Source organism: Plectropomus leopardus, chromosome 21 (assembly GCF_026936395.1).
Source record: "Plectropomus leopardus strain MGB_pleo_1.0 chromosome 21, ASM2693639v1, whole genome shotgun sequence".
Taxonomy (NCBI): Eukaryota; Metazoa; Chordata; class Actinopteri; order Perciformes; family Serranidae; genus Plectropomus; species Plectropomus leopardus.
In genome coordinates, this window is record NC_142196.1 from 750,536 (window position 1) to 775,832 (window position 25,297).

General features: G+C 40.2%; 1 protein-coding gene and 1 pseudogene across 2 annotated transcripts in view; one reads left to right on the plus strand and one right to left on the minus strand.

Moving 5' to 3' along the window:
- The window catches only part of palmdb (palmdelphin b), a 106,870-nt gene that overhangs the window by 59,642 nt on the left and 21,931 nt on the right, over nucleotides 1-25,297 (minus strand). Inside the window, exons 3-5 of one of the 2 annotated variants that reach the window (XM_088071811.1) lie at nucleotides 8,636-8,716; nucleotides 6,936-7,066; nucleotides 1,838-1,952 (exon numbers count right to left, since the gene is read on the minus strand). In XM_088071811.1, the coding sequence (XP_087927937.1) occupies nucleotides 1,838-1,952; nucleotides 6,936-7,066; nucleotides 8,636-8,716 (327 nt within the window). Of the gene's footprint in view, nucleotides 1-1,837; nucleotides 1,953-6,935; nucleotides 7,067-8,635; nucleotides 8,717-25,297 lie in introns of those variants that run through there. The other variant, XM_088071812.1, reaches the window with a different exon arrangement.
- Nucleotides 10,464-22,419, plus strand: LOC148185969 (uncharacterized; annotated as a pseudogene).

Sequence of the window (25,297 nt, forward strand, 5' to 3'; positions counted from 1 at the left end):
ATACAAATTAGATACTAAAAGGTGCACACAATGTTTAGACCACATAATAACATTGACATCATCCATCCATTCCAATGGACATACATTTTTTTAGGAATACGAGATCTATAATTCGTGTCATCTGACACCTAGACCCCCAGGAAAGCTACTCATCCTTGCAGCAAATTTTTCATTGCTGGCCACTCACAATATTACAGCAAAAAATCCCCTGCAGCCCAGAAAGCATGTTCCTCATAGACCTCCATTATAAAAGAGACATCTGTCAAACTGTTGACAGGACACCTCCATCTGCAAACAAGCTTACCTATGACTCTTTCTCTTCTGAATTTTTTAATCTTGGTTATATATTTGTAAGCCTTTCCTGGAGCCAAGAAAAGCTATTTAAAAATCTGTGATGTCATCATGATTTAAAGTCTATGAGCTGGGTGGTCACTCATGGGCGGGGCTTGCAGGAGGAATGGTACTACTCCACTGGAATGAAAAGGCACCATCTTTGGTTCAGTGTCTAGCTTTGATTAAAGTCTATGCACCACCTTGATGCTCAGACTTATTAGATGGGACATCTTTATGCCAATCAGAATGTTCCACACTTCAACAAAGCCATACCGCTTTTTTAACAAATGTGGCTGACCAAGAGGAAAGGAGGAAGCACAGCACATTTCAAACATGGGATGTTATATTACTAATACATGCTAAAATATCATCTAAAAGATTTACAGTGTTTACTTGAGAGTAAAAAAAAATTCACTGCAAAATTAATAATATATAGGTAGGAAAATATGGCTCTGATTTGTTGTTTTAATGATACAATTGGATTATAATGCATATTATTAATTATATTTACAGAGTATTCATCTCTGGAGGTTTGCCACAAATGGTTTTCAGGAGAGACTCAAGTAATTGAGGATGTTTAAATCAAAAGTACAAAAATGCTAAACAAAGTATATGTAATTGGGTTTAAAATGTCATGTTTTTCATACATGTGTATTAATTATTCATGAAAAAGAAATACTGTAGAAAAAGAAAAGTTCATCAAAAAATATCTGTTAAGAACATTTACTGTCAATTTTACTATATGACCATTTCTGTGTTAAGAAAAAAAAAAACCCAAAGTATTCTAATCATTATAATAATAATAATACTTGCTAATGATCTATGAGTGCATTAAGAAAAAAAACTCCATAATTGCAATATTTTTTTGTGTGTTTGGGAAATAATTGGGTTCTGAACGTGAAGCTTGGGTCTGATAATGATGCAGCATTAAACCTACACTAGGATTGTGTTTTATGAAGATGGAGGATGAAATGATTGAAGTGTCTTGAAGTATTATAAATGACTGTTCAGTGATTTCGATTTTGTTACTGAAACTAAAAATCCTCTCTGTACCCGAAACAATTTGGTCACATCCATTTTTGACCTGCAGTGCTGTTTTCAGTCTAAATGAATCAGCTGTTTATTAATTGTGATGACACAAAGAATTTGCTTAAAGCAGTGATGGGACTTTTATCATTGAGAGGGACCATATTTTCCAGCAGAGGAGCACAAATCAAGCAGCCTGTGAGTGCACAGTGTTTCTCCCTCAGTGTCTGCTACAGCTTCACTTCTTTTTCAGCATGTCTGTGAGGAGCTTCAGATACATACACCCATGTCTTGACTTCACATCAGAAATCAGTAAATGAAGTTTGTTTAAAGCTAAAGGATTATTAGAGATCATGATGACTGATTTCTGAGAGGGGAGGAGTTGTTTGTGGCAGTAGCATGAATCAGTGAGCAGCTCACAGCCGTGTTAAGGGCAGTACAGGCACACACCATGAGAGAGATGTCTGTTTGAGCCTACCTTGATAATGTCCTCAGCAGTCCTCTCCACCTCTTTTAACTGTTTCAGAACCACTTCTTCATTGGCAGAGATGACAAGCTCCTGTGTTTCCAAGGTCTCTATCTCCTCCTCGATTCTGTAGAGCAAAGAGCTGTGTTACTGCAACAAGAACTCTCAGCAGTTCTGTACTTACAGCAGCATATGTTGGAGTGAAGTTTATTAAAGCAAGCAACACACACTTGCTGTAGGTTTTTTTTTCTATTAAATATAGCATTGCAGGTAGTAATGCAGCGTTTTTTTGTAATGTATTTTAATACACAATTTTCTAATAAAAAAAATGACCTTGTGGTTATGAATGTTAAAGGTTCTGCTTTGAAGTGATGACTTAATATTAGTTCATGTAATGTGAAGTTGGTCTCAGCCCACACTCATTATGAACTTGTAAAAAAAACCCGCTTTGAGAGTGCTTTTGATGTAAGTTTGTGACGACAAGGCACCTTGCCCAAAAGGCTGGATGGTTTCGGGTGGCAACACAGCTGGACAGAACCAGTCATGATGTATCATGCTGTGTCTGCATGTTATACCGCTGAACGGCGCCAGGCTCAAATGCTGCCGGTAATATAAAGATATAATATTAGGAGCATGAGGGTGCCTATAGAGGGGAGAAGTGAAAGACACCAACAAATCCCTGACTTAAATGTGGGAGTCTGGTGTTTGTATCCTGTCTGAATGTGATGGGTTTTTTTTCTACACCTTACCATGTGCCTCAAACCTAACCGTCCATGCCAGCATGAGCGTTTGTTGATGTCCTGGTATTGGTTGCCATGTGCTGTTGCTGCCTTAACATAACCATATGCAGCGTCATCCCCCTGTGTGCATTTGCTGACATCATGGTAGAAGCAGCCCAGATTGTCAACAGCAGATGCAGAAAGATACATGGAAGTCGACTGCAAAGCAGCAACATGTGACAACTTGGGATGAGAATGTGTTTTCTGTCTCACAGACTATGTGCTTGAACTCACCATTGGTTGCTTATTTTAGCTGGAATTTTTTTCCCTTTCATTGCAGATTCTCTCAAGATATCTAACATGTTAAATCTATGGACCTCTGTGGGACCTTGTCTGCAAGCTACAGCTAATGAAAGCAACACAAGACATGGGTTGTGGATAGAGACTAGCAGTGTTGAGGTGATTTAAAGGTGTTTAGTGTGTGTGTGTGTGTGTGTGTGTGTGTGTGTGTGTGTGTGTTTGTTCTAATGAGACTAAGCTACGTCCACATTACATTCGTGGTGTACATGACATGCCCCCTTCAAACCGTACCCACAACCAGTGCAAGACAAACTCACTAAGATGACAGTTAAATTCCTTGCACTTCACTTCATACTAGCTAAGGGTTAACTATGGGCTTCTACTTTGGAACCAAGGTGCGCAGGGGACTGATTGCGAACTGACAGTGGACAGGTCACGTAGCTGCTCCAGCCACAGCTATACCTGCTCAGTTTTATTGGGATGAGACAGAAAGAGACAAAGAGAGAGAGAGGAAGAGAAGGTGGAAGATGAACTATTGGACACAATGTTTCTATAACTTATTAGCCCAATAACTCACATGAAAATCACTATTTCAAAAAAACCTTCTCAAATAAAAGTAAAAGAGAAGCTATCCTGGTTAAGAAATTACTCAAAGTACCACTCATTTTTTATGTGGTACAGTGCAAAATAATGAAAAAAAAAAGCATTTGTTTTGATGAGCAGCTCGGAGACTAAAAACAAAGCCTATATAACCGAGATATAAATAATCATCATAACATCAAAGATTAACATTACATATGAAAAATTAACACAGATAACGTTAGCTAGCTAGCTACATTTTCACATAGAATATGTGTGACTTTCTTCAATGCAGGTTTCCCCCACAAAAGTGGTTAGGCAGCCCCTGTCAAGCATCTCTTGACAGGGGCCTGGTGGACAAGTGTCTTTTTTGACAGGGGCCAGGTACACTTTGTATGGATTTTTATGAGGATAAAACAATGCATCGAGTGAAAAACTAATATAGCCAGATGTCTGTTTTCTGTTTTCCCATAAAACCAGCATAGTAGCTGTTTGATAATCTTTAATGTACATGTATAAGTCTGTGGTAGGAAGGAGGTCAAACCTGCTCTGGAGGTCAGGAGTCTCAGTGACTACAAGCCATCATCATAAGCCATCAGGCCAATGCAGGGTATTGATGGGCTATAAACCAGAAAATGTGAGGAATCCATCATCACATCATTTCAATTCAGGCCCTTGCTGGCTATGGAGGCTAAAGCTCCAGCACTGAAAGATCCTATTGGCTACATCAAGGCGTCTATCAAAAGGTCAGGAGTTGGCCTCCGTTTTGTCATCTGTACTGGAGTTGCTTGTTTTACATGTGGGACAAGAGAAATTATGGACAATATGTGGAGAAATATGAACCCTTGAAATGATGCCATTGCAGTTCGTGGATATCTATGGATGTAATAATGGGCTTGGATAAATTAGTTTGCTGGATTTAGATCGTCTGGAAGTGTGTGAGAATTGTAGAGGGACTGTTTCTGTCTGGATGATATTGATCTGTGGATTAAAATTATGCTTCCTATGTGAGATATAGCTGTTTATTTGCTTGACTAGTGGGTTTACTGAATGTGCTGGTGGTTATACCTTGAAATGGTCCGCATCAATTGGACAATAGGTCTCATAAGTAAACATGTTAATAATGCTTTTCTTCATGTTTATGCAATACTCATCATATAAAGCACTATCATTCAAAGACTTGTTTTGATATAAAAAAAATTATGTAGTATGCTGTGATCACTAAATAATAATAATGAAGAAATATGTAGTTATAAGTTACAAGGATGAAATGGATCAAATTTGTAAATGTTGCACATCCTTACTTGATGCTGTACAGCACACTGTTAACCAGAGTTCCTTCCAGCAGCACAGAGGACTGCATGAGTGTAGAGGCTGTGAAGCTTGCATGTCTTGTTGTTGTGTACAGACTCTAAAGCTAGGGCTCATTTGTGCTATTATGTAATGAAGAAAAGGTTAACCGTCTATGCTCTGACTGACACACATGCTGCTGACAGGTAGTTCAGGTTAAACTGTCTCGTCCTGATCCCTCACTGCTTCCCACAGTGGACCTCACTCACATCACACAGGCACCTTGCCAACCTATGCCTGTCAGTGTTCCCTACTCCTGCACATCTGCTGTCAGAGAGCATCTCAGGGATAATATGTTGATGAAACTAATGTCAGGCAGCTTCTTACATCAGCCTTTTGTTATAGATATTGTAATTTAGGAGTCTTTAGGAATCTTCACACAGCTGCAGGAGGAACTGCCAACTGCAACGTTTTAATCTGCACCTCTTATAAGCCAAAGAACAATTAAATAAAGAAATACCAGACATATTATAGTCATTTGGGTTTAAGGTGTGTTGTGTTTTTCATTTACTGTCAAATAAAATGATAATATAATGGCATAAGAGTACATGTATTACTTTTACTGAGAGGGCATCTTTCAGTGTTGGTCTGGTTGCAGTGGTTCCCAACCTAAAGTGACGGTACCCACCGCAGTAAATCTAAGGGATCATGAGATGAGTACTGAGTAAAAGATGAGAACAAAACACTTCTCATCTTTTTGTTCCTATTGGGAAATTTTGTCTGCTGTCAGGTAGCTATGCCATCTGAGTTTTTTCTGTTGACAAGAAAAACTTTAAAGCAGATACTTTCTGATGATCTTAAGCAATTAAATCCTTGACACTGAATAACTCAAATGGGAAAAAGTCTATTTGGTCCCTCTGTGCACATAATCACATTCATTGCTGTTGGCATGAGATGTTAATACAGGTGATTTTTCCAGTTCCCTGCTGAAATTTATATGGCCCCCATGTGAATTTTAAGGTACATCCTCGCCATGTTTTTCTCTTAACTTTATTTCTGTCTCTTTTGTTCTTTCCAATTGAGTAAAATGATTTTCTTGGCCACAGGCAAGAGGAATGTTTGGAGATGCTTTGGGACTGTGAGTGAAGAGAGGTCGCCTGACAGGGTTATGGAATGGGAACTTTACATTCACTGTGTAACTTTATGTATTCATCCCAAAACTGCTACCACAGTCATCTTGTGTTATAGCTCTTCAAGGGGGCCCTATAAGTCTGTCGCTGGCTGTCCTCTTGGATCTTCTGACCACATCATGGTACATCTGCTTCCCTCATACAGGACTTTGCTACATAGGGTCAACAGGGCAGATGAGTGAAGTCCAGGTGTGGAGCAAGGAGAGAACTCTGGCCCTCTGGGACAGAAAACATCTAACAGCATGGATGAATTGACAGATTCAGTATGCTGCTATATGTCTTTCTGTGTGGATAATGTGATAACAAGCCTTGGATCTCCAAAGACACTGCAAAGTCTGCTTCAGAAGAAAAGGGCTGTTTTTTAAAAATGGGATAAAATTGCTTATGCTGAAATTAAAAAAGCTGTTTGGGTTGAAATTGCAAAGGCAAAACTAAAATATAAGGGAAAAAAACAAACAAAATAACAATCCAAATTTAATAAGACCAACCTCAAATCTGTGTGGGATGGCCTAAAACTGATGACAGGTCTATGTAAAAGCAATAATACTGTCTCCGTGAATGGTTTTACTTTAGATGTTATGCTGTTCAGCTGGCAAATAAATTAAATTGTGTTTATTTGAGGTATAATTTTTATGAAAAACCATTAACATTTGCTAACTCGACAAGCACACCACTTCTTTTAATACTGATGTTGCCACAGTTGCAAAGCTTTTTAAACAAACTAAGAGCCCTGGTCCAGACAGAACAAGTGGCTGGTTGCTGAAGTGCTGTGCTTTGCAACTGAGTGGAATTTTCTAAGTAATTTTCAGCCAGTGTGAAATGTTGTTTGACCCATGGAACTCCAGAGTCTGTTATTTGTTTCTGCACCAATGGATTGTCTCCACTGGGATGAGTTAAGTTTCACTCTGTCTGTAAATGATTCAGTGCAGCTGAACCAAATATAAATGCTTCACCCACATGATATGCTGTCTGTGTCAGCTCTCTGCCTGCTGTGTCCAGTGTGGGCTGCATTGTGGGATTTACTGCAGGTACCTGAGGATGTTGCTCTGCAGCTCATCACTCTGCTGCTGTATGTCCTGAGCCTGGAGCCTCATGGCTTCCTGTTCCTCCTCCGACTGCTGACTCAGGCCATCCATCAGCCACTGCTCCCTCAGGGCTTTCTTCTGTCAATCAAACACACCGACACACAGCCATCTCACTTTTACCTGCCAACATTAGAGGTCCATTCATATTTCAGAAGTTGTAAGTGACAAGTGCTCACCTACACTGCCGACAAGGGTAATTTACTAAATAAAACAGATAGAGCCTTTCTGTAAATGCAGACCAGATTTCATTGTGCATGTGCTGTAGCCAAGTGGTGTGATGTCGTTTAAGACCATAACCTCTCTCTCTTTGAACCTCCTTTTTGGAGCCAAAAGTGATCATATTTGGATGAGGGGTTGAAGCTGTGGAGGAACGAGAGGCTCATGCCTCACAGACAGCAAGCCACTCAAGCAGCCCCAGCCTTAGTTATACGTAACTCGTGAATTATGAATCATGAATCATGAGTGTTGAAATTAGCAGCACAGGCCAAAACTGTTTTATGTGCCAGGGGGTAAACATGTTTATTTCAGTTGGGCATTCCAGTATGGTCTTTTCAGCCTCTAGTGGCTGTCAGAGGAACTGCATTTTCTTGTCACTTGTTTGAAACACATCATCAGTACTATGATCAATGTGAAGCATCTCGATGTCTCTTAGGCCTGTTTCACACTGCACATGTCAGCAGTGTGTGAGCAGTGCCGAACGTGTTGTTCATTATTTCGACGTTATCAAGAGCATGCACACTGCTCGCCAGCACTCATCAGGAGCTTGTCAGCTGCAGCAAATCTAGAGAAATGTTGGCTCGCTGATTTTCCACACTTGCAGCACGTGTTTGTGAGCAGAAACAAACAGTGAAAATGATGTTTTGATGATTATACTGACTTTATACCACCTTTAACCTTGGTTTAAAAGTCTCTCTCTGTTACAGAGATGAGGAAATAGAAAAGATGTTGTCTGTTTTGCTCCAACTTTCCTGCTACCTTTTCAAAATAAAAGTCCTCTGACAACATCTCTGTGGACAGAATCCCATCAGCTGCTGGTACAATGCATTTTATTTTTGAAAGATTTGCAGAACTGTGTTGTCGGCAATGCAGGAACTTGCATGATTTCATACATGAGTGGAATTTATGCTTATTAATGTGGAAATACAGTACTCGACGCAGCAGTGATGCAGCGGTGACATTGCAACACTGCATGTGTGAAATGGGCCTTACTCCTCTTCAACTGAAAATGAGAGAACTGTTTTAGAAAAAAAGACTGTGGGCCAGCTGAGATTGACTGTGGCACTAATGTAAGATTGAGATCGCTCTGGGTAGAATAGGAACAATAAAGTTATAATATAATGTTGATGAAGAGGGACTCCAGTTATTGTTATTGAAATGAAGGTCTGGCCTTGCTTTACATTGTGTCTGAGTTCTTACAGAAACAAAACAGAGAATGTTGCAGAGTTTATTACTTACACTCATACATAAGTAAATTAAATCACAAAACCTTCATCCCAGAGTTCATCCAAGGATATGTTACAGTCTGTGTTCAGTGTCTGCTGGAGACACATTCTACTCTGTAGTGTTCTTCATTAGGATGCAGCTCTACATGAAAACCACCTTTCACACAGCCCTTGCAGTACATTTTATCCCTGCTGTTAAAAGTACCTTTATGTACTGGAGTTTTAATTTCTCCTCTTCAATCTGTCTCCTTTTCTTGGCGATGTTCTCCTGGATTCTTCTTTTGTCCTATGGGGACAAATCAAACATGTTTACATCATGTCACTGCATGGAAACTATTCCACCTGTTGTTCCTTATGCTGACACTTCAACCTTGAGCTGACAGCTGGACAGTCATAAATAGCTAGGAGCAACACAACCTTTATGACCTGACCTTACCTGTGTGTGTTTGTGTTTGTGAGTGCATGTGTGTATGTATGTCTCCACTTGTTCACGACAACTGCTGGAACATTCCCTTCTAATAAACACTTAATACTGAAAAGATAACTCATCATAAATAAAGTTTGTTTATCTGGACATTTAAAAGTAACTGAATGAGTAAGCAATCTCCCCACTTTTGGCATGAGTGCCTTCTCCCTGAACTGTGAACAGTTCTCAAAAATAGGCAGGGCTAGGAGGGGGGGTTAAGACACATCCAATCACCAACCCAATCAACTGCACACACACAAAGTTCTTAGTTGTTGGTGAGAGGGTGGTGACGAGGCAATGACAGGGTGCTGGTTGGTGTTGAAAGCAGCTCCTGCTACCAGGATCAGCTGATAGCAAAATTCAGCTGCAACAGCAGGTTTCAACCTTTAGAGGGCAGTCACTATGGATATTTATACACAATGTTAATGCTTTGCTCTCAAATGTCAACAGTTGGACCTGAATCAATCAGCAAAACCACTAAATACCCATGAATATTGCTTTTAACTGAAAAAGTGGTTGGGGGTTTGGTTACTTTTTAATAATGGACACATATTTGTCCTGACTGGATAATCGCAGAAAAACACATTGCTCAGACGGCTTTGATTAAGTATTTTATGGCTGGAAAGATGGTCTTTTAAAAAAACTAGGCTGTCTCAGCAGTACAGAAACACAGAAACTACTGGAAAGTTGGAACTGCTCGAGCAGTTAAAACAAAGGAAAAAGACTATGACATTCACTTTAGCTCAAGATGAGGAAAACCATCAACTGCCAGAATGCACTGCGCTGTACCCAACCAATGATCCCCTGATGTACTGCAAGTTCATCTCTTGTGACACATAAAGCCAGCTGGTAGCAAACAATCTTATTTGACACTTAAACAGTAACCTCAATGATTCTGAAAACATTTTAGGTGACAAATCCACAATGCAGTAACAGAGTATGATCTTGCCTCTAGGAAACAGTATGGTGCCTAAAGCCTGTTGACAAACTCTCATGTTACAGCTAATTAGTACACTAAAATTATGTTTGTGAACTAGGCAGTACTGTAACAGAATCTTGATTAACAGTCTTAACAGAATCAGCACTGCCTAGTTTTACAGTTTCATCAGAGTTTGGCCCAAGTTTAAGAGAGAGAGAGAGAGATGGCTCTCTTTCCGAGACACTGTGTGTCCGTGGTGTGGAAGTGTAATCTGTATTTGAGCAACAGTCCTAGAGCTAGTGAAAGGTTTTGCTTTATCCAACAGATTTGAGCTGAGCAACAGTGCTGGCAAGATAGGGGGAAGTTTACCATAGTTTATCACACATACTACCTACTTTGCTACAAAAGTATCCGATTACCTCAGCATGAAAAAAACAAACAAAACCCCCCCCCCCAAAAAAAACAAAACACAAGTCCTGTGTTCCTGGATGTCAGAGTGACAGGGGTCACTGTGGGCTAAAGTTAGCTCAAGGATCTTGGATCAGACTGGCTCTAAGCTCCAGTGAAAGGGGATCTCCCTGATTACCTCTGCTGGTATCTATAGTCCTATCTTTGTCTGTGTCTGACTGTCAAACTCAGACACTCAACATGGCTGTTTTCCTCAGGTATGCTCAGGTATGCAGAGTTCAAATGACGGTGTTCTGAAGAAGAACATCCAGGCCACACAGGTGCAGTCTGGTATTTTCAGGGCCTCTAGAATTTTTCACAATGTTACTTCGATCCTACCGCAACCATTTACCTCTAACAAAATAATGTTTCTCCTTTTAAAACTTAACTTAACTTAACTTTTTGCAGCAGCAATCATGTCAAAGCGACTAATGTGAGACATTCTATTATCACCATTAGAAAGAAAACAATTCTTTAAAGAAACAATGAAAAATATTTAACCCTTAGAGCCTGTGAATGGGCAGTCAAATCACAAACTGTAGCTATAGTTGCCCTACACGTAGCAGTAAACTGACAACTGTGTTTACACCATGTTTACACCTTCTTCTTGAGGGATATACACAGTGGTGTAAAAATTAAGGACAATGCCATTTGCATTCAAACTTTATTTATGGTGATGTCAGTTGTTGGTGCATTTTTTAATGTTCAGTTTGCCACAGCTGACAAGCTGTGATCTGGTCACTTTTTCCTCAGTGCTGTTTGATCACAAATTCAGCAGTCTGAGGTGGGACAGTAACAAGAAAATTACCTGAAATTTAGAGAAAAAAAAGGTTAATAGGTAAAAAAAAAAAAAAAATTAAAAAAATAAAACATAATAATAATAATAATAATAATAATAATAATAATAATAATAATAATAATAATAATAATAATCAATAATCAATAATCAATAAACAATAACAATCAATATACTTTTAGAAATACTATTCATTTTTAATAATTTGTCTCTTTTTTTGACCAATAACTGCTGTCAGTATCACAACACATAAATATTAGGACAATAGAGAAAAAACAACAACAGAACATAACAACAAATAAAATACATATTTGACAATCAATCAATCAATCAATCAATCAATAACAGCCCAGACATCCTTACTATCATGACAAAGACAGTAACAGATAGGTAGAAGAATAACAAAAAAATATAAACCTGCACCATCTGACCTGCCTCCTCATTTCTCTAAATTCCATTGTACAAATTCATGTCATATTTCATGTTAAGTCCTCCCCTGCTTCAAGCATAACATGTCCTGCAGCGTTCATCCCAGCAACAGAGAGCTCCACAGATAAAAAGGTCAATCAAAGAATAAACCCACTGTTGAATAGAAAGAGTGTGTGGTGTGTAGTCTGTTTTATAGCTACAGTACATGCTGATAGTAACAGCAGCCTTTGAGTAGAGTAAAAGCTCTGCCTTGAATCATCATTAACTGGCATACATGCTGTTGAGCAGCCTATTCTTACACCCACAATTCTAGATAAACATTGTCCCAGTTAACTTTTATCACATCACAGAAGCAGTTTGAAGATATAATGATCATTCAATGTTGTTTAGTGTCAAATAAGTCTGATATGTGAAATTCAGGTTTATTAATTTATGATTTAGTTTTTGTGAAGAAATTGAAACATTTCCTCAAACTCAGGTCCAGTCTACTGATGATTCCGAGCACTTCTTATTCTAAATCTTCAATACATCAATCAAAGTTTGTGTGTGTTCTAACAAAGTATTATAAACTGATGAGACCTGTCCTTTAATTAACCCAGATAATTTCCTGATTAGATTCATTACTGCATAAATAACAAGTAGAATGTCTCTTAAGAGATTTGAAGCACGTATTGTAACATCTGCAAACAAATTAACAACCCACAAACGTAATTAACGACAAAGGTAATACAAATCTGAAGCTTTTGATGTAATAATCCCACAAATGTAATAAATCATGAAGTTAAAACAAATCTGAAGCGTTTAATGTAATAAACCCACAGACATATTAAATATCACACAAACGTAATGGCAGTTGCCTACTACAAATGTGATGTCCTGCAAATGTCCAGAAAATAAATCTATATGATGTCCAGAAAAGACATGTATACTATATCCAGATAAGACATGTATACTACGTCCTGAAAAGACATCTATATGACATCCAGAAAAGACATGTGTACTACATCCAGAAAAGACCCCCCGTCTCTCTCTCTCTCTCTCTCTCTCTCTCTCTCTCTCTTTCTCTCTCTCTCTGTCTCTTTCCTTTATGTCATTACTGTAATTTCATTGTTTTTTATGACACTGATTGCTTGTCTGTCCCTCCTGGAAGAGGGGTCCCTCCTCAGTTGCTCTACCATTTTTTTTCCCTGTTATAGTCTTTTTGGGGGGTAGTTTTTCCTTGGTAGATGTAAGGGTCTGAGGGCAGATGGATGTTGTATGCTGTAAAGGCCTCTGAGGCAAATTGTGATTTGTTATAATGGGCTTTATGAATAAAACTGACTTGACTTGACTAGTAGGTCCAAAAAAGGCATGTATATGACATCTCTGACGTCCAGAAAAGACACCTACATGATGTCCAGAAAAGACATCTTGTTGGCATTGTTATTACACACTGGTGGATGGCCAGATGCAAGGCACACAGGCACTTGAGAACATGGACCGGATGGCAACTGTTGCATGCGTATGAAATGCTGAAGGAAAGCGTCGAAAAATAACGCTGCCTGTTACCATGTAATGTAAGGTGTGTGAGTGCACTTATAGGGCAGGCGGGTGGGGATGTGGATAGACCAACAAAAAAAAAAAAACAGACAACACCTAACTTTCATGCAGGAGTCTGGTGTTTGCTTCCAGCGTGGATGTAAGGTTGCTTTTCTACACCTTACCATGTGCCTCTTTTGCCTAAACCTAACCATCCGTGACATTATTGCCTAACCATTGTGACAGTCCATGTTGGTTGCCATATGCTTTTGTGTAAACATAACAACATGCCACAACATCCCACCATGTGCAATTGTTGACATAAGGATAACAGCATCTCGGAGCATAAACAGCTGATACAGACGAATACCTTAAACGTCATAAGTAGAGGCAGAGGCTCACTCACAGAGCGGCACCATGTGACAAGTATGGATGAAAATGTGTTGGTTTACCTGAAGTATACTATTAGGGAGGGGTAAAATATCCAGAATGAGTTATAATGAAATATTGGTGTATGCCATTGTGAATTGCAGTTATATATCTTATCAATTTAAAAAAATAGAATTGTGTAGGCCATTATTTGACCGCACCTCGCTCTACATTTTCTAACAGAGAGGCCTAAACATAAAATGTCATTCAAGTGAACTGGTTCCACCAAATTCCTCTCAATATTAAGCCATGGAGTGGAGGTGTTTCCGCTGAACCAATTTGTCAGTGGAAGAGAGGTAAGAGCCTAGAAATAAATTGGATGCTGATAGTCCATCAAACTCCCTCTTTCGTTGTAAAGTGACCAGTTTTATTTTTAGACGTCTGCCATTTCACAGGAATCTAGTGATAATACTGTGTATTTTTCCTAATATCTTAAAGGGAATACCAGAGGTTACATATAAGTACAGATAATCATTCTGGAGAGCACATTCATTTACATTTTTCAGATTCTGCCGCTTTCAATAATTTTGCTTGCCTACTTTGTTTTTAAAACTTATAATCATGTGTGGGGCATCTCTTGGCAAGCTGCCAATTGCCTTATTAACAGTGTTTAAAAAAACAAACAATTTACCCAAGTTTACTCAAGTTTCAAAGATTTTAATGCATGTAAAAGTTGTCTGAATGCAGCACAAGCCAACTGATATTGTTCCAGGTTTCAAAGGGTTAAACTAAGAGAGAGAGAGAGACTCACTGAGAGAGAAAGAGAGAGAGAAAGAGAGAGAGAGAGAGAGAGAGAGAGAGAGAGAGAGAGAGAGAGAGACATTCTGACATTCTGAGAGAGAAAGCTGCTATCTTCAAGAGCTCCTAAAGATATTCACTCTTTTCAGTCTTAAAATGAGATAAACTTCAAGTTTCCTGACAAAATTAAAAGAAGAAAGAAGAGGAAATAATTATTGAGAAGAATTTCCTTCCTGGAAGCGCGAAAACAGCAAAACTGGGGTAAAAAACTTCTGAGAGGCTCAGCAGAACCAACAGCCAACTGACAGCTAACTCCACTGTCCTGCTGGTGAACTAAAACCAAGCTGAGAAGAGGACCCCAGACTCAAGTAAGTGAGATTGTCATATATGCTACAAAGGGATTTATACATACTACAACAATAACTATTAAGCATCAAGCTAGCTTAGTGTTGAAACTGCAAGCAGAAAATACTGAGGATAAATGCTGAGACACTCTTTTCTGATCTATACAAGAGTGGAGGCGTCAGCAATCTGATCTTCCTCACAGACCAACCACTAGCATGGCACTCAACTACCAGTGCCCACTACGCCTCTGTGAAGAAAGTGTGGATCTGCAATAGCTGGAAACTCAAATTCGAAGAGAAGGAAGACCCAGAAACTGTCATGATGACAGTCAATATCTATAAGAATGGAACTGTCATGGTGCGGGGGAACATCAAACAATTTGAGTGGGACTTTCTCCTTATAAAGGAAAGGGCCCAACAGGACATAGACTCCAATGGCAAATTCCTAAATGGCAAAAAACACTTCCCCACCCACAAAGTGGCTAAAATCTGGTGTCCAAACATGCCATGGAACTGCTGTCAGAGGAGTGTCTCCAAGCCACATAATCATCCACACTGGCACCAACAACCTGAGGAACCAGCAGGAGAGAGTGTCGTAGTCACTCTGGAGAGTGATAGAGAAAGCCTTCACCACCTTCCCCAACGGCAGAGTGGTCATGTCAACCCTGCTCCCAAGGAAAGACTTCCACCCCGACACCATCCACTGGATCAACAGCAGCATGCCCAAAGACTGTGTCCTGAGACCCAACGTCCACCTTGCCCACCTGCCCACCACCCAACTCTAGATATCAGCTGACTCTACGATCACGCCCACCTATCTAAAAACACAGTCCCCATCTTCGCCCAGACGCTGAAAGACGTCGGTCTCAATAGGGACCAGTCCACACCCCGTAGAAGGAGCAGCTTAACCCACAGCCCCCTTAGACTAACAAGGCATCCCACTGGTCCCTCATCCAGACAACCCCATTGGAGACCAGATTATCCTCATCTTCCTCATCATGCCCCACAAAGACCCCACCAGGGCAACTATGATCCTCCTCGAGCTCCACCCAAATCCCAACAACCTCCGCCCACTGAGCTATGCTCAGGCAGTGAAGAGACCTGCAGGCCCAACCATCACCAACCCAACCCCTGCCCCTTAAAAATGGAAACAAATTGGACCCGAACAATTATCAAGTCATACGGTATGTGTGAGCAGCAACCTGGGGAAGTTATTCTGCATCATCCTCAACTGCCAACTGCAAGACTTCCGACTTCCGACTTCAGAGATCATATTGCCCTGAGAAAGAGTCAGATTGGATTTACACCACAACATAGAACTACAGACCATATCTATACCTTCCACATCCTTGTTAATAAACATGTCCACCAAAACAAGAAGAATCTTGTTTTGTCGATTTCAAAAAAGCATTTGACTCAATTTGGCATAATGGTCTGTTCCTGAAATTAATTGAAAAAGGTGTAGGGGGGAAATCTATAATATAATTAAAACAATGTATACAAATAATAAATGTGCTGTGAAAATCGGTAATACGGAAACAGATTTCTTCCCCTAAAGTAGAGGGGTGAAACAGGGTTGCAGTCTCAGCCCCACCCTGTTTAATATTTCAGAATCAGAATCAGAATCAGAATCACATTTATTGGCCAAGTTCAACAAATAAGGAACAAGGAATTTTTTCCGGGTTGGCAATGCTCACAGTACAGGGGAGGGAAATAATATATATAGACAGACATAGACATGTAATTGTATTTACAAAAGGAAGAGATAGAGAATATATACAATATATATATATATATATATATATATATATATATATATATATATATATATATATATATATATATATATATATATATGTATATACATTTATGTTGATGATCTGGCAAAACAATCAGATATTCCCGGCCTCACCCTTTCTGACTCTGCTGGCTCCATTTAAGAGGCCTTACAACAGCAACTGGATCATCTGCAAAACTTCTGTCAGTCCTGGGCCCTGACAGTTAATCTGGAGAAGACTAGGATTATGGTCTTCCAGAAATGACCCAGATGTCAGGGAAACCCAACTAGGTTTTTGCTGGGCTGAAGCGACATATAACAGACACACATCTACACATATTTGGGACTAAACATTACCTCTACAGGACATTTCAATCTGGCCCTGAATGATCTCAGAGACAAGGGGAGAAAGGTCTTTAAAAAAAGTCTTCAAACATTTATATACCCATCAGAATCTGGCTCAAAATATTCCAATCCATAATCAAACCAATAGTACTGTATGGTAGTGATGTATTGGGTCCTTTTGTAAATCCGAACTTGATGGGACAAGAAAAAATGGGACAAACACCCAATTGAAACCGTACACACTGAGTTCTGTAAGAGCATCCTCAAAGTCCACAGGAACACGCCCAACAATGGCTGCAGGGCTGAACTAGGACAGTTTCCCCTTTTAATTAAGATTTAAAAAAGAGCCATTAAATTCCACAAACACCTAAAAGCAAGCGACCTCAACTCCTACCACTACAAAGCTCTTCACTGCCAAGAGGAGAACATAGAGAAGAGTCAGGCTCACCTCCTCTAACAGCACAAGGCCTCAGGACAGCCCTCACACAATCTGGCTCAACCAAATTATAGCTAAAGAAAAAGAACATTACATTAACTATTGGATATCCATAACAAATACTCAAGGCAAACTTCCATGCTATTTGACTCTAAACAGACAATACACAATGGCCAACTATCTGAGCAGCGTGACTGATCAGAAAATGAGAAAGACATTGACTATGTACAGACTCAGTGGTCACAGCTTGGCTATAGAGAGCAGCAGACACAGAAAGACCTGGCTGCCCAGTGAAGACAGGCTGTGTCAGCTCTGTCCACAGAGAGAGATGGAGACAGAGACACATTTCCTGCTACACTGTAGCACAGGGGAGCTAATTTTAAAATGACAAAGTCGAAATGATTATAAATGCTAAACATATATTTATTCATATATATACTGAGTATACTTTATATATACAATTTAGGTTGGTGTACCTTGCATAACTGCATGAACCTGTATGGCACAATACAACTCCGCACATTTTTGATCATTACCGATGACTTACACTGAATGGAATCAGCCAGGGTTGCATAGCCTGGACAGTAGCTGCTGATAACCAGCCTCAAGCAGATTTCCAAATGATCATCAGTCATGGTGGAACGGTATTTGGACTTAATAATCTTCATGTGGGAAAAGACTGACTCACATAAATAAGTGGAGCCAAATAATGCAGTCAAGGAGGTGGCACATTTTCTCATGTCTGGGTACTTTTCCTCTGTGAGTAAGTTCCAGAACTGTCCCTCGGCTATGACTTCACAGCACTGTGTAACTATACTTCTTGATAGCTGGAGAGCTTTGATTGAAGATAATATTTCCGTTTTGTTTCTAAAGTCCCAAAACATCGAGTCAGCTGTTTCAATGAATGTCTCTTTTATCATCTCTCCATCTTTGAAGGACCTCTTGTGCTTAATGATTTAGTGACTCACCCGCAACGATGCTTCAGTGGTCGCCTTCGCTTTTGAGGCCAGCCATGAGAAAAATGACTGCTGTCCAGACAACTGTGATTTTAGGTCCTTCACCTTTCCCCTTCTCAGTTTGCTTTTTGGATGGAAGTGTCATCATTTTTATCAACAGTCTCAAAGTGCCACTCAACATTTCCCTTCTTCAGAATAGCGATGGTAGATCGGCAGATCAGACAAATGCACTTCGAAAATGACATTGTGAAAAAAAAGTCCTCCTCCCATTCCGGATGGAAGTGGTAAGTTTTTGATATCTTACTTGGTCCAGCTCCCCCACTATTTTTTATACCCTTTCTTTAGTATAAATAAACTGGAAGGTGAACTAGGTAATTAGCTCGCAGGAGTTTTGCAGTAAATCGCACAGTTGACCGCGCATGCGTGGTGACCCGTGTGTTAGAAAAGATGAGATTTCAGACTGACTGCCCTGCAGGTCAATCAAGGGCCAAATTCCATGGTGAGGATGGATGATAGGCTAACATCTATTTTTTTTTGTAATGCCATGAGATCTACCCACACTACCTTTGAGATTGACCAGTCGATCATGATCTGCGTTTTATTGGCACCCCTGCTGTAGCACATATGATAATATTAGAACAAATGAGAAAGAGAGAGAGAGAGAGAGAGCGAGACCTCTGTTGTTCTCTCAGGTCAGCTCAATGTCAGTGGAACACCTCAACACCCACTGCCACAACTCTGAAGGTTTGCCTCTGCAGCTCTGTCATCCTGCAGTTACTCACCCACAGTCCAAGTTCTGCTTGGAAATGTCTTCTGCTTCAGTGCTGCATCATGGCATCCTGCTCAGACTAAATATACAGCGCTAAATCACACACATGCAGCTAGTTATATTGCTTGAAACAAACATATTTTAAATTAATTATTTGCAGATGTTTCAATTATGCCAATTCAGAAGAGCATGAATCACCTGAGAAAGACTTTGTCTCCGGACTTAAAGGAAGATTTGTGTGGAAGATTTAGGGGAATTTTATGGTATTGAGGATTTCAACCAGCTGAAACTTCTCCTGGTTAGAATTATCTCAGTGCCCATTGTTCCCATTGTTCAGGAGGTTTTTACCAAGAGCTGAATTATCCACAGAGTTCTCTTCCTTTTCAAAACAACTGATTTAGACCAGCGAGAATACTGAATAAAGCAGTTTCAAAGTACAAATCAGTGTTTCTCTGATGCAGTTTAGCTCGTTGGAAACTGGCCACTCACCATGCACCAGCAAATGTGTTCTCACCTCTTCACAGATCCAAACATTCAGGGGGATTTTACCTTGATTATTCACAGAGTCATCTTCCTTTCTAAATCAAACTGACCCTGTCATTAAAACCAGTAAAAACACTCAATAAAGCAGTATCACTTTAAAAATTGAAAATCACTACAATGGCCAATGTGAAAATATGAATGTCTCTATCTGTCACCAGTGTTTGTTGCTGAAGCCAACGAGAATGGTTTATTTTGTTTTTTTTATTTATTTATTTTTTTGCAATATTGTAGAAAATTGTAACTAACATATTCAAACAAGGCTTAGCTGTAACTGGAATAATGTTACTGTGCACCAGTACTTTATATTACTTTATTATTATTTAAACTTTTTGGATTAGATTAAAACTAGTAAGATTAGATTTTCGATTTTGAATGCTTGAATGCTTGTCTTTGTCTCTTTTGTCCAGGTTGAATGTGTCCCTTTGACAAAACCCTTGGCCCCAGTTTGGCCCCCCCAGTAAAATTGGTCTAGAACCGCCACTGCAGCTGCCCCCTTCTGTTGGGCTTCCTCATGACTTTCAGTAACAGCAATGCATGTACAGTCAGCTCAAGTCACGCTTAAAATCCCCGTCCTTTCTTTCTCGCCCCCGACACCCGACACCTCTCTCACTCCTCTTCTTCTCTCCTCCACACACACACACACAAACACACACTCTATCACACCCACACACATATATAATTATAATTATAAATATATAAATATATATATATATACATATATATATATATATATATATATATATATATATAGAGTTAATGTCCATTTCCTCATCGAGGCCCTTGGGTGACAAAGTGCACCCAGAATAAGTGCCTACACCCCGCCTCATAGAGGTGTTGAGCATGCACATCTCAGTGTTAGTTTTCAGTGAGACGACAGCTTTTACAGTGAACACATTCCTCGTGTGGGTGATGGAGCGTCTCGTTTTTTTACACTGTTGACAGCTACCAGTTTGGTAGGACTCAGAAACTAGGTGGGGGTTAGATGGACAATTTCTGTCCATGAACAGTCCATGTTTGTGACATTAGGGGTCTTTTAAAATGATCTGTGGTGGGTTGTCCTGGTGTCCTGTAAGGGCAGGGTCCATGCAGTGGACAGTTCTTTGACCAAAGGTGAGCACTGATTATCACAGGTGATCTTGCTGTTTTAGTCCTGGTGGGGTTCCAGCACTCTGATTGTGTTGGGTTGGGAAACTGTGAGACAACTTAGGAATGACACAAGGAATGACACAAAAAAAGATTTAAAAATTAAAGTACATGCATGCTTTTAAATACCCTTAAAAATCACTCAACAGGACATCCTTTCATGCTGGTAATTGCAGCCATAACACCAGCTTTTCATGTAAATCTATAAAGGCTGCAGTTGTACTAATGATAGCCGGCCTGGCAAAATAATTGTAGCTGCCCAAGGCTCCTTAACAGATCTAGTATCTGTATATGTAGACTATGTCTTTCTGCCCAAAGTCACATCCTTGCCAAAAACTCTGAGGACTTCATTATACCAATACAAGCTTTCAGACCTAGCACAGCACTCTGTTGCTGACCATGGATATTAGCTCCATAGAACAGGGGCTGAGGGCAGCTCAGGGTTTGTATTTTCCATATGCAAGATCAAAGCTCTCCTAAAATAAGCTTGCATGGCACAGTGTGTATTTTGGAGCTGACTGAGACCATGTTCTTTATAAGCTACTGTGGCAGTGACTCTCTGCAGGTGTCTGGAGTCAGCATGGGCTCTAAGATGTGTCCCAGTTTGGCCTCGCTGTTTGTTGGACTGTTTTAGCAGGAGATTGGAATGGATCCCTCTAAGCTGTTCTTTCAATACATTTCAACAGAGGGGACAATTTTACAAGGACATTCACTGACAAAAAATCTCTGAGACTTTCACAACTTCATGAACACACAAAATGCACAACCGTGGTTCACTTTGGCCCATGACCTCTGAAATGAACATGCAGGTTATTAATGATAATGAGAGCATTAGCACAGGCATGCTGACAGAAGCTCACTGCTACATCAACACCTGTTTCACCACTTATTTAAAAAAAGCTTCCCTTTTTTGTCAGTTCACACAGCACGTTTTCAGCTCACACACTGAATTAAAAAAAACAAACACACAGATTTTGAACGCCATTTCCTTCAAAAAGGGAAGAAAGGACAGTGGACCAGTTAAGCCTCCAATCATTTTTCCCAGCTCAAAATTGGGAAAAAAACATGTTGGTGAATTGTTCATCTAACCCCCCACCTAAGTTTTAATCCTACAGATGTGTCAGTCGTGTAATTTCACTCACAAAATTCAATTCAATTTCCATTCATGCATCCATCCATTGTCTACCGCCTAACCAGGGTCGGGTCGCGGGGGCAGCAGCTTAGGAAGGGAAGCCCCCCCCTCTCCCTTCTCACTTCGTCCAGCTCTTCCCAGGGGATCCCGAGCAGTTCCCAGGCCAGCTGGGAGACATAGTCTCTCCAGCGTGTCCTGGGTCTTCCCCGGGGCCTCCTACCAGGGGGACGTGCCCTGAACACCTCACCAATTTCAATTTTCAATTTTCTCTATAAAGCCTATTATCTCAAAACACAGTTTATCTCAGAGAGCTTTACATCATATGACATCCCTCCGCCCTTTGACCCTTACATCATCTAAGGAAAAACTTATGGCAGGTCAAGAGACAGTTGGACAGACTGAAGCAGGGACAGCAGACGGACCGGATGGAATCAGCCCTAGACTACTGAAGACCTGCTCCATACAGCTGTGTGGAATCCTCACCCACTTTTATTTAATATGAGCCTGCGTCTCCAGAGGATCCCTGCACTGTGGAACACATCCTGTATTGTCACGGTTCCCAAAAAGAGACACTGCACTGACTCACATGACTTCAAGGCCACTGCCAACTTGACACATCATGAAAACACTCGAGAGACTAATCCTTGATCATATCAGGCCCAGTGTGCTCACAAACAAAGATCCTCTGCAGTGTGCTTACCAGCTCAACACTGGAGTGGATGATGCCTACATGCTGCAGGTCCACGCACACCTGGACACACCTGGATACACCTGGCACTATGGTGAGGGTTATGCAAGATGAGGGGTATGCAGGTGGAGCACTCATCTCAACCTGCAGATCACAGTATGATAACCAGAAAATCCTGAGCAGCTCGGGGCCCTTGCCTCTTCACCTTATACCTTATTTCTGACACAACACTGACAACTGCTTTCTACAAAAATTAATAGTGAAAAGTAATAGAAATGGTGCTGATGTGTGCAAAGAAGTCCTGAAGATGGTTAATTACAGTGTAGTAAAAAGGGTAGATCATATGTTGGTGTGGAAATTTAGGGGCTACAAGCTCACAAAAATAGTTAACACTGCCAGCAAGACTAAAGGGAACCTCCAGAGACAACTGAAGCTGTACACCACACAGACCAGCAGGAATGCTACATTCATAATTCATGAACCTCCACACCCTCTGATTGATGAATTTGAAAAACTCCCTTTAAGAAGGCTACACAAGGTATCCATTACAGGGTACACACAGCAGGGTATGCATAGCTTGGGTACCTACTGCGGGGTAACCAAAGCTAAATACCCACTGCAGGGTAACCACAGCTAGGTTCCCACTGCAGGGTACCCACAGCAGGACACACACATCTGCGTATTCACAGCAGGTTAGACACAGTGTTGAACTGCAGGGTACCCAAAGCATTGTATGCACAGCTGGGTACCCACTGCAAGGGTAACCAAAGCTAGATACCCACAAGGTAACCACAGCTAAGTACCCACAACAGGGTCACCAAAGCAGCGTACCCACAGCTAAGTACCTACTGCAGGGTAACCACAGCTAAGTTTCAATGGCAGAGTAATCACAGCTAGGTACCCACAGCAGCATACTCACAGCATCCATCAATGCTGAAACTATTTGATGTTGGAGGGAGCAGGACTTATCCATAATTTTCAGAAGCCTCCTCATATTATTAGATAAAAGCTGCACTTAGATTAAGTTAAGTCAATTTTAATCATAAAGCCCATTATCACAAATAACAATTTGCCTCAGAGGGCTTTACAGTATACTGCATCCCTCTGTCCTTAGACCCTCACAGAGACTAAAAACTGTCTGTATCCAGGTGGGTTATCTGGCATACAAGTTATTTTAAGTGTTTTTAATTCTATTTCTTACAAAAAGGTTTATTATCATTGTTAAGCAAACTCAAAGGCCTACAATTTAGCTCCATATGGTCTATCACATATTTGGGCAACAATGATATGATGGCTGTCTGCAGTGCATAGATTGCTTCTGTATAAAATTATGATGCAGATAAAGTAAAAGTGAGATGGTTTCTTTTGAAAAACATTTAGAAACTTAGGAGTGTATCCATCTTTTCCTAGTTGACTTCCCATTTGATACGTGTGTATGGATGTTGTGAATTTTCATAGGCATTAGAGGCTTCCATTTCTTTTCTTGTTTATTTGATTTTGACAAGTAAAGAAATGATTTAACTGTTGCTGTACCATTCTATATTTGGGATTATCCAGCTATGACAAAAACTCCACAAGCCATTGATGCCTTTTGGATTTTTTTATTTATTTATTTTTTTTATAGTAACGTAACATCGCTGCCACTACAAGGTTGTTAAACTGTGTTCAGCACGGGTTGGTGTGATGACATTTTGAAGTGTCATTAAGCCACTTGTTAGCAACCATTCCTCCACTGATCTAGTCCAGCCTGCCTTAACAGGTTGACCTTGTGTACAAAAGGTTATCTCTGTGCATGCCCCTTTTCCTTGTTATTGTTGCCGCAACTGTAAATTACCACAGCTGTGAAGTCATTGAACGCACCATACACAGACCGCTCTGCAGAGTGACCATCATCTGAATTATCTGCCATGCCTCCATTGAACTGTGAATGGTGATGTTTTACTTTACGTTGCACTCTGTTAGAGTTATTAAGAGTGTATTTAGGTCGTTAAAGAGTGGTTTTTCTCTGTTGTGAATGTTTAATTTGCATAAATAGCTGATAGCTAATTAAGCGGAGCTAACTGCAAACTAGCATCTATCAGTGAAGTTTATGTTGCTGTATTGCTAATCTCTGTTGATTAAATATCTCATGGTGAATGTTAATTGATCAGTAAAGTACGTCCTTCTAATTTGTATATAAGAATGTGGAGTACTGCTGATTCATGCTTATTCCTTCTCATTCATTTAATTTCATTAATGTTGATCTGAAATCATTGCTAATCTGCAGTAGCTGCATTTCAGTTGTTATCTAGCTAGGTATTTTATTTCTAATCAATCTGTATTGTTGTGATTGTGTTTCAGAAACCACGCACTGTAAACCACTCTACACAAGATACTGTACATCCTCAAAATTCAGATAAACAGTTGAACTTTATTATGGACTCTGCCTCTCCTTAAAGCACACCTGAACATAAAAAGTGTCCTGACCCGACGCCCTGGGGCGGTTGCTGCCACCTAGGATCCTCACACACAGTCTAACATACACCTTGACTAGACCTTTTTTCACATTACGTTTGTGACTTTGAGCAACCTGGACCACAAAATGCAAAACCAAGACAGCTCAGGAGGTGCAAGTGAGAGAACCCTTCATTCCCACTCCTGGCACACAAATCCCTTGAGGAATCTCAAAGGGATTTCTGCAAGCTGCCCATGGACATTGCTATTCTGCAGCAACAGATGGCCTTCAAGGAACTAGAAAAACAGAAAATCTTGAAGGCTCTTAAGTCAGAAAGGGCCATCAGGAAAGAGGCAGAATGTGAAAAGAAGAAGTTGGCAAGAAAAAAGGATGAAGTGATTCGCTCACTTCAGCAAAGTCTGCCTGAAGCACTGAAAGAGACCCATTCTCTGCTGAAGGAAAAGGATGAACTGATCTGCTCACTTTAGCAACAACAGTGTAAAGCACAGAAAGACACAGTGGAAGTCAAACACCACTGGAGTGTTGAGTTTAACTGGG